The sequence below is a fragment of the Lasioglossum baleicum genome, chromosome 4, assembly GCF_051020765.1.
Source record: "Lasioglossum baleicum chromosome 4, iyLasBale1, whole genome shotgun sequence".
Classification (NCBI taxonomy): Eukaryota; Metazoa; Arthropoda; class Insecta; order Hymenoptera; family Halictidae; genus Lasioglossum; species Lasioglossum baleicum.
The window spans coordinates 2,931,966-2,940,894 of record NC_134932.1 but is presented as its reverse complement, the minus strand read 5'-3'; the positions used below and the strand labels follow the sequence as shown (position 1 = coordinate 2,940,894).

At 38.1% G+C, this 8,929-nt stretch overlaps 1 protein-coding gene across 1 annotated transcript; it reads right to left on the bottom strand.

The window, feature by feature from the left end:
* Positions 1 to 5,695: 5,695 nt before the first annotated feature.
* On the bottom strand, positions 5,696 to 7,348 carry LOC143208467 (uncharacterized). Its single transcript, XM_076422940.1, has 4 exons — positions 6,546 to 7,348; positions 6,285 to 6,476; positions 6,104 to 6,172; positions 5,696 to 6,018 (listed from the first exon to the last, which is right to left on the bottom strand). The coding sequence occupies exons 1-4, from the start codon at positions 6,739 to 6,741 to the stop codon at positions 5,696 to 5,698; spliced, it is 780 nt and encodes a 259-aa protein (XP_076279055.1). The 5' UTR covers positions 6,742 to 7,348.
* Positions 7,349 to 8,929: the final 1,581 nt, after the last annotated feature.

The window sequence follows — 8,929 nt, the reverse complement described above, 5'->3', positions numbered from 1 at the left end:
TCGTCAAAATTACTGACGCGAACAACTGAGATTCACCATCCGAACCATAGCCTAACTTTGCACAGGTGCACCGACTACTGCGTTGCGTTAACAAAAACAATTTTCACGCTACATTTTGGGCCGTTTCTTAGAGTACGTAATGATGATATTTGAAATTAGTTTAGAGAAAATTGTTAAATCGACTTTTGTCGTCGTAATTTGGTCATTCGGCCGTATGTGCGACGTATACAAGATAGTTGGTAGAAAATTTTTATATCTAAAAGATTTTTATGAGAGTCCCTGTAAATCATCCGAATCTGAAATTTTCAACGTTACTGATGTTTTCGCGAAATATATTAAATTAGAAATTGAAGAAAAAATTGTTGTTTTCCCATTGCTACATTGTCTTTTATAAGTACAGTGAAACGAATTAATATTCAGACGCTCTGAAAAAGACGATATCTTTTTTAATATTATACTATACGATTTGAATTTTTTTGGGAAGCTAGAGCAATTAGTTTATTATATGATGTGAAAAGAAATTTTTTCAAAAATTGCAATTGATCGGAATTGTAGAAAAAATACTAAAAGTTGAATTTATAACATTTTTGCGTGGGCCTGTATTGAAAATGTACGAAATACGTTTTGTAGATCTGTGTCAATTAAATATATTCTGAATATTTCGTCAAAATCGGTCGACGTTGCAATGAGCTACAAAGTTTAATGATGGTAAAATTTGCAGATTTTCACGATTTTCGGCCTCTAACTGCAGTAAATCTAAGAATTCTTACATCTTTCAATGCCTGTCGTTTTTGCCCGCATCAACGGATTTCGATGAAACTTTCACAGTGCATATAATTGACACAGATCTAAAAAACATATTTTTTAAAATTTCAATATAGGTCCGCATAAAAAAGTTGTAAAATGCAATTTTTAGTATTTTCTCAACAATTCCGATCAAATGCAATTTTTGAAATAATTTCTTTTCACATCATGTAATAAACTAATAGCTCTAGATTCCCAAAAATGTTCAAATCGTATAGTACAATATTAAAAAAGTTATCGTCTTTTTAACAGTGTCCGAATATTACTGGGCGTCACTGTACATATGTTCGGATATCTTTTCCATTGTATTTTGTAGTCTAGCTTCATCGTTCAACACTTTTTAGCACGCATGTATATAATAGTTATGGTAATTATGCATAAAAGGTTACAAGAGGTTTAACCTTTTCTGTATACTTACTATAATTCTATTTGTCCAAGCCAATTGTAACATTGCAGTTGTGCTTATAAAAAGTCAGCAAAATTGTGGTACTATAGGGCTATCGGCGAACTACCCACATTAAAAAAAGCAGTAACGTGCCAGCGGATAAGACCTCATTTGGGTGCTACGGAAGTTTACCCATTTTATTTGATCAGAGAGTGAAATGGTTCTGAAAAGGTTTAAAACTGTTATTTATCAGTTCTGATTGTGAAACCGTTATGAAGAACCGAAATAATGTCATAGGTATATATAATGTTGTACATTATAATAATATTATAATGTTTTCAGATAGCTATGCAAATCAAAGGTAAATGCGGAAGTGGCTGAAGAAACTACGGATTTTCAGTACAGATGGCTAGGTAAAAAGCAAAAGAAAAGATTCGATACTATGAAATTCGCCAAAGTAATGATAGGTAATTATTCACATTTAATTTATTATTTTTGAAATTCAGTTGTATACACAATTGAATATATTATTAAATTGAAATTTTAATTTTCAGATGCAGCAAATAGATGAAGACATTTCTATTCATCAAAAAGAAACAGAGAGAAGTCTCCATGAAGACATGGCTCAAAAGGGCTGCAGAAAGAAGTACTTTTATAACAAAAGCTTTTTTAAATAATATAAGGTCACACACGCACACTTGCGCCGTCCTTTTCATCCTATAGTGCAAAATTTTTATTTTTATACTTATAAAATATTTAACCTTACATATTATCGTTTTCGTACTTATGAACATCTCTGTAATTTACGACATTTACAGTGAGTCACGAATGTATTCGAACGCCGTTTAAAACAGAATAAATTTTTTATAATTGTACCAAATGTGTGTGTGTGTGTGTGTGTGTGTGTGTGCGTGCGACCTGATTTTTTTTATAATCAATTAGAAGCATTGGTTTATGAAATTATATGAAAAAAAGATTTTCCTAAAATTATAATTTACAAGGTGTTCCGGCCGATCTAGACTCGGCTGATCCGCTCCAACCGACATCGCGTAATCGAGCGGATGACGTCACGTCAGCCGCGCGACTCCCCACTTCGCGATACGCCGAACGCTTGATTTTCGGTTACGCACCTGCTGATCGAGATCACCAGATCACTGTTAACGGCCACCGCGGATCTACCTTCGTTACACCGCTCTCGCGTAACCGCCACTCAAGACGAATTATTCATTCGTAGCACCGCATTTGCACATAAGTTAATGTATTTCATTGTTGTGTTTTGTTGAGTACGCTCATTAAACGTGTGTGTGAAACAACGTGTACTAGCTGCAATTTATAACCCACTGACTCCCACTGATCCTCGTATCCGATATCCAACATTTTTTGGTCCTTCGAGCCGGATAGATCGGCGGCTTTCAACATCTAAATTTGAGATCATAATCAGTGGGTAACGCAGTGGTGAAAACGCAGCAGTACACGCGTGCAAGTTACAGGCGAATCGCACGGGACTTTCAAATCGGTTCGTTAACCGTCGGCTACCACTCGCGTGTTTGGTGTTTGTGTCGCGCTGGCTTGTGTCGTGACCTCGCGTTCGGTACAACACCGGTGATCAAAATGACAATGGCCAACACACTCTTCGCCAGACAAGTCGAACTGTACGAGACCATCGGCGAAATCCTCAGCAATCTACCGACGAAGAAAATGGACATCGTCACAGCGGCTTACATACAGACCCGGTATGAGGCTCTCTTCCGCAACTGGGATGAATTCCGTGCAAACCATGCAAATCTCCTCGAGCTCTGTCTGAACCAACAAAAAACGCATGATTATTTCATCCGGGATCTGTGGGAAGAATGTGAAGAACTGGTTATCGACACTGACGCCGCGCTGCGCACCATGCGCAAGAAGCTCCCAACCCGCGCCTCCGACTCAACCGATGAGCATCACCCCCGCCTCAACATCCATGGAGTCAGCACCGACAGGCGAGCCATCATCCGTAGCCGCTCATCAAGTCACTCCAGCCTCGTCCGATGGTACTGCTGCTCCGTCCGATGCTCCTGACCACAGCACTCGTCGAAGTCATCGCCGCCACCGAGGACCGCCTCCAGGAGCACGTCCTGACTTACACCGCTTGCGCGTCCGCTCTTATGTTCTCGCGTCTCCACTCTCGCGAGTGCGTGCCTCCACTTGTGCGCGTTCGCGCGTCCGCTCTCGTGCTCCTGCGCTCCGGTGTCTCCGCTCACGCACTCGTGCACTCTTGAGCCTCCGCGATTGCACTCTCGGGCCTCCGCGTTTACACTCTCGGACTTCCGCGATTGCACTTTCGGGTCGCTGCGTTTGCTCTCTCGAGCCTCCGCCCGTGCGCTCTGCGTCTCCGCTCGTGCGCTCTTGCGCATCCGCCATCTCGCAACCAAGCATTCGCGCTCGCGCTCTTGCGCTCTCGTGCCGCAGCTCGTACACTCTCGCGCCTCCATTCGTGCGCTCTAGCGCCGCTGCTATCTCGCTACCAAGCTTCCGCGCTCCAGCAGTTGCGCTTTCGTTCCTTCGCTCGTGCGCTCTCGCGCCTCCATTCGTGCGCTTTCGTGCCTCCGCTCTTCCACTTTCGTGCCTCCGCTAGTGCGCTCGCGCGCCTCCGCTAACGTGATCTCGCACCTTCGCTCGCGCGCTCCAGCGCCACCGCTCTCGTGCGCTCACGCGCCTCCGCTCTCGTGCGCCCACGCGCCTCCGCTCTCGTGCGCCCACGCGCCTCCGCTCTCGTTCGCTCACGCGCTTCCGCTCTCGTGCATCCACTTTAGTGCTCTCGCACCTCTGCTTGTGCGCTCTTACACTTGTGCTCGTGCGTCTTCACGCCTCCGCTCGCGCGCTATCGCGCCTCCGTGATCGCGCTCTCACACCGCCGCTTGTGGGCTCTTACGCTCCCGCTCGTGCGCTATCGCGCCTCCGCCATCGTGCCTCCGCTCGTGCTCTTTCGCGTCTCCGCTCATGCACTCTTGCGCCGCCTCTATCTCGCTACCAAGCTTCAGCGCTCGCGGCCTTGCGCTCTCATACCTCAGCTTGTGTGCTCTCGCGCCTCCACCTCGTACCTTCGTTGTCGTACTGTCGCTGGCTATATTCAACAACCCCGCGTCTATTGCCGAGACTGCGTCTCGGCAAGGGGGGGAGTAATGTTCCGGCCGATCTAGACCCGGCTGATCCGCTCCAACCGACATCGCGTAGTCGTGCGGATGACGTCACGTCAGCCGCTCGACCCCCCACTTCGCGATACGCCGAACGCGTGATTTTCGGTTACGCACCTGCTGATCGAGATCACCAGATCACTGTTAACGGCCACCGCGGATGTACCTTCGTTACACCGCTCTCGCGTAACCGCCACTCAAGACGAATTTTTAAAAAGTTTTAAAAAATGCGTTTTTAATTTTTGCATGTAACCTTGTAAATTATAATTTTTGGAAAATCTTTTTTTCATATCATCTCAAACGAATGCTTCTACCCAGATAGCACACAGATATCCTATGTACGTCCAAAGAACGTCCGTTTCGGATATTCCGTACATTCCGAGGACGTCCCGGCAATATCCAAATGTGCCAGTTATGTCCTCATTATGTCCTCTGAATGTCATAGGAACGTACCAGTTACAAAGTTGGAAATCCCGAGGACGTACTGTGTGGACATTCTCATAACGTTTTTCGGATGTTGGAAGTAACGTTCTCTGGACATTTTGTAAATGTTTTTCGGATGTCGAAAATAACGTCCTTTGAACTTTTTGTGAATGTTTAAACAAGTTTTAACTTTTACTTAAATCTTCATTTACTTTATAACTTTATTTTCTGTTGGTAAACGTATTAAACAATCTGATAAATTGTACATATTTCAGAAGAACGATTTCTTTGCAACGTTAAAAACATATTCAACAAAAGTGCAATTATACTATTTATTATTATTTTTTTTAAATCTACAAGATTTTATTTATTATATATGAGGTTATTTATTTATATTGTACATGTATAAAGCAGGGCTGCTACGTCTCTATAAGCAAAACTCGGTAGCTGCTTAGGGGGTAATAAAATTGATAAAGAACGTAAAATAAGCTTTCAACATATTTTTTAATTAAAAATACAATGTGCAGGTATATAATTGAACTACAAGTCTTTGACTATAACCTTATTGCGCTCCATGGCCCTCCTGAGCCATGACTGAATAGAAATTTCCGTTTCTTTTTTATTTTTTGAAACTCCCGATATTTCTGCTGCATCTAAACAATGGAATTTTAGTTAAATAATATTCAATCGTATACAAATAAATATAATAATAAAATAAACGTGATAATTACCTATTATTATTTTGGCTAATTTTAGAGAATGAAACATTTTTTTGCCTTTTCTTCCTAGCCAACTGTATTCTGTACCAAATTTGTTAGTCATTAAACAGGCCATGACCCGTTTTACAAAATTGTAATTATTTGTGCCTCCTACTGTTGCTAATTCGTGGACCTGCAAATTAATCATTTTGTTACAACTGAATTGGAATTCTATTCGTATCGTTAACGTTATGTTTTTTTACCGCGTCTCTAAAATTGTTCTCATCTTGCAGATGTGTTTCGAACTTCTGCAATTCTTGTTCACAATTAATTGGAAATAATATATTTAGTTTGAAAATTGATGGTCTTTTTTGTCCTGGCGCAGAATGCTTTTTCAAACTTTTTTCTAATCCTTCTACTCTACTTAAAACATCCGTCATTATACTGCGCAATAGGTGCTGCTGTTCTATTATGGTTTTTAAATATTTTTGTACTGTATTGCTGTTATTGTCCAGTTGAGACGTCTCTTGGTTTTCTGAAAATTTAGATTTGGTAGGTGTCAGGTGCTTAAAAATATTTTTGTATTATTTGTTTATATATAAATCTATTAATATAGTTACCATTAATTACAACAGATTTCGTTGGAATATTTTCTCTGTTGTAAATTTCATTATTGTTCGTGCATACATCTGAAAACAATAATTATTTTTGTTATAGGAATGTGATAATTATAAAAGAAGAAAAATTAAGTAGCTATAAATAGTACAATGTTGCATAGCATAAAACTATTCATTTACAAACCTAATGTTTCATGTATTTGCAACGTAGGAGGCAGTGGCAGAGATATTAACGAATTGGAATCGTCATCGGTGTCGCTGCTTGATACATGCTTGTTTTTTTGTCTTTTTCTCTTTTTTGGGGGTTCAGCTTCTGACTGCAAGTCTGATGTTTCTTCTGCCACTTTGGCCTTTGATCTTGCTTTTGCGTAATCATCTGAAAGTATTTTTAATGATAAGTATTTATTTTAGTTTCATTATACATAGTACAACATTTTTAACTTACCAAAGGTTCCATTTATAAAACATTTAACTTTGTGTTTCTCCCAACCTGTGTTTATTTCTTCACATTTTTTAATAGCATTTGCTAAACGATTTGGTGGTAATGATGGCCAGTAGCAGTAACCATTTAGCAACCATGCTGATGGTACTGCCTCTACCGTGCCATCTTTCACAAATTGTACGATGCTCCACGAATTCATACTGCAAATAGTTAACAAAATTAATACAATTGAAGAGTAATAAGAAAACTTATTTAAAGAAATGTTGTCTGCAATTATCTGCAACCGTAATATCTAACGATTTCAATCCTACGTTAAGCCTGTACGACGATCATTGGCAGAACCATTTGAAAACTGATAACGAGTAAACTTTTGATGTTATAATATCAATAGTATAGGTAAATTTCCACACCACCCATATGAGGTATTACCCTGGCGCGTTACTGTTTTTTTTTATAACATAGGTAGTTCGCCAATAGCCCTATCGTCCTATGATGTGGTTAAATTTTTTTTATCGGATTGCAAATTAGCGAGATAAAAATATTTTATTAATTTGTGATCCGGTAAGAAAAAATAGACCACGATTTTGCTGGCTTTACATACAATACAACTGCAATAGTTACAGTTGACTGGGACAGATATACTTATTGAGCGTGCTAAAAATTCTGTAACATGAAGGTAGTTTCTAAAATATCTACCCTCAAAAAAAGATATACATGTACGGACTTACGGAGAGCAATCAGAATGTAGCATGGGAAAAACAATAATTTTTTCTTCAAGTTTCAATTTAACATATTTATTAGCAATGTCTGCAATATCGAACATTTCCAAAGGACCTAAATTAGGAGATTCAATTAAAAAAATTCCAAAGCAGGACGATCTACAAGGAGTTTTATAAAAATCTTTCAGATGTAAAAACTTTCTACCAATAATTTTATATGATTCATTCAATAATACTATATTTTTTACAACAATTATATCACTACTACTAAGAGAACAGCAATTATTAGGCTCAGTAGTTTTTAAACAGAAATGCTGAAAATCGACACGTTTGAATTGTTTCGTAATTTTGATATTTGTTATTAAGGGCCCCTCAAAATGTTCTTTTTTAAAAATAGGTAATTTATTTTCATACATCTTTTTCTTCGAGGGAATATTGCATTTTTCCGAATGTCGTTTTACTATTTGTTCCAATACTTTATCGTTTTTCCGAATAGATTTTAAAATGGATTGTAAGAAATTTTCATATTTAAAAGAACTGAAATTGTCAAGAGGCCCGTGATTTCTAACATCTTCTGCAATATGTATAAGATTGTGTATATTGTGAGATATATACTGAGATCCGTATAAAGATTTAAAAGTTTTTACAAAATATTGTAATAGCTCAGATGCATAGTCAATAAAATCAAAATATTTTGAATTGGATAAAATGGTTGTTGCAACATGCAATGAAAGGAAATTCAAATATCTATTATTACTTAAATTATGTAGCAAAACTACTGGGCCAGTATAGAGTAAAAATTGCCTAAATTCTGTTGCTTTCCATCGCTTAAGATCCTTTAAAGTTCGCGGTTTTCTATTAAATTCTAATGGAATATACTTCGCTAAAGAAACTAAAGAATTAGATATATTAAGGGATTGCAAATGTGAGATTTTTGTAGAAGGTTTACCGCAGCACCATAAATTCAAAAGCAACTTTTTCATGACACCCAAACAAATTAAGTGCATATAATCTAAAGTAAAAGAATCGATCATATTTATACCCGGAATATTTTCTAAAATAGATGTACCAATATGGTGGTCATCATCAATTTTTGATCTAAACTCGAAATCATTCCTCAAACGAATATTATTTAAAGCAGGAAAGCATACCCTATTATCAATAAAATCTCCTTCGATACAACACTTTGTACACGAATGATATCCTGTATGTCCTTTCACGTATTTTATTGAAGATTTCGCGGGAGCATCACAAATGAATGATTTTATATGAAGATGAAAGTGTTGTTCATTAATTAAAAATCCATTATTAATAAGGTCTTTAGCCTCCTCAACAAAATCGTATTAAAAATTATTGATATCTTTTGGTTTTTCGTAACCATGGTAGATACCTACCATTTCAACATTTATATATCCTGTGAGACTGCAAAGAATTGGAAACACTTGACTAGTAGAACTTTTCGATAACGGAAGACCGTCAATATTGATATTAATTTCAATAATATTGTTATTAATAAATGAAATGTCTACGAATCGAACGAGGTTTAGAATAGAATTCTTTAAGCCAAAATGATAATAATGCCCTGCTTCAATCGCTTTAGTAACTATTTTCTTTCTACATGTTTTTAAAAGATTTCTAGCATCTATTGGTATGTTATTTGGTATAGGC

What these genes read in the sequence shown, in the direction of transcription:
- LOC143208467 (XM_076422940.1), bottom strand. Translation starts at nt 6,741, where the DNA reads ATGAATTCGTGGAGCATCGTACAATTTGTGAAAGATGGCACGGTAGAG. An exon ending in TTTTATAAATGGAACCTTTG is followed by an intron (nt 6,477 to 6,545) that starts GTAAGTTAAAAA and finishes AAATACTTTCAG; the next exon opens with ATGATTACGCAAAAGCAAGA. An exon ending in GAAATCTGTTGTAATTAATG is followed by an intron (nt 6,019 to 6,103) that starts GTAACTATATTA and finishes CTAAATTTTCAG; the next exon opens with AAAACCAAGAGACGTCTCAA.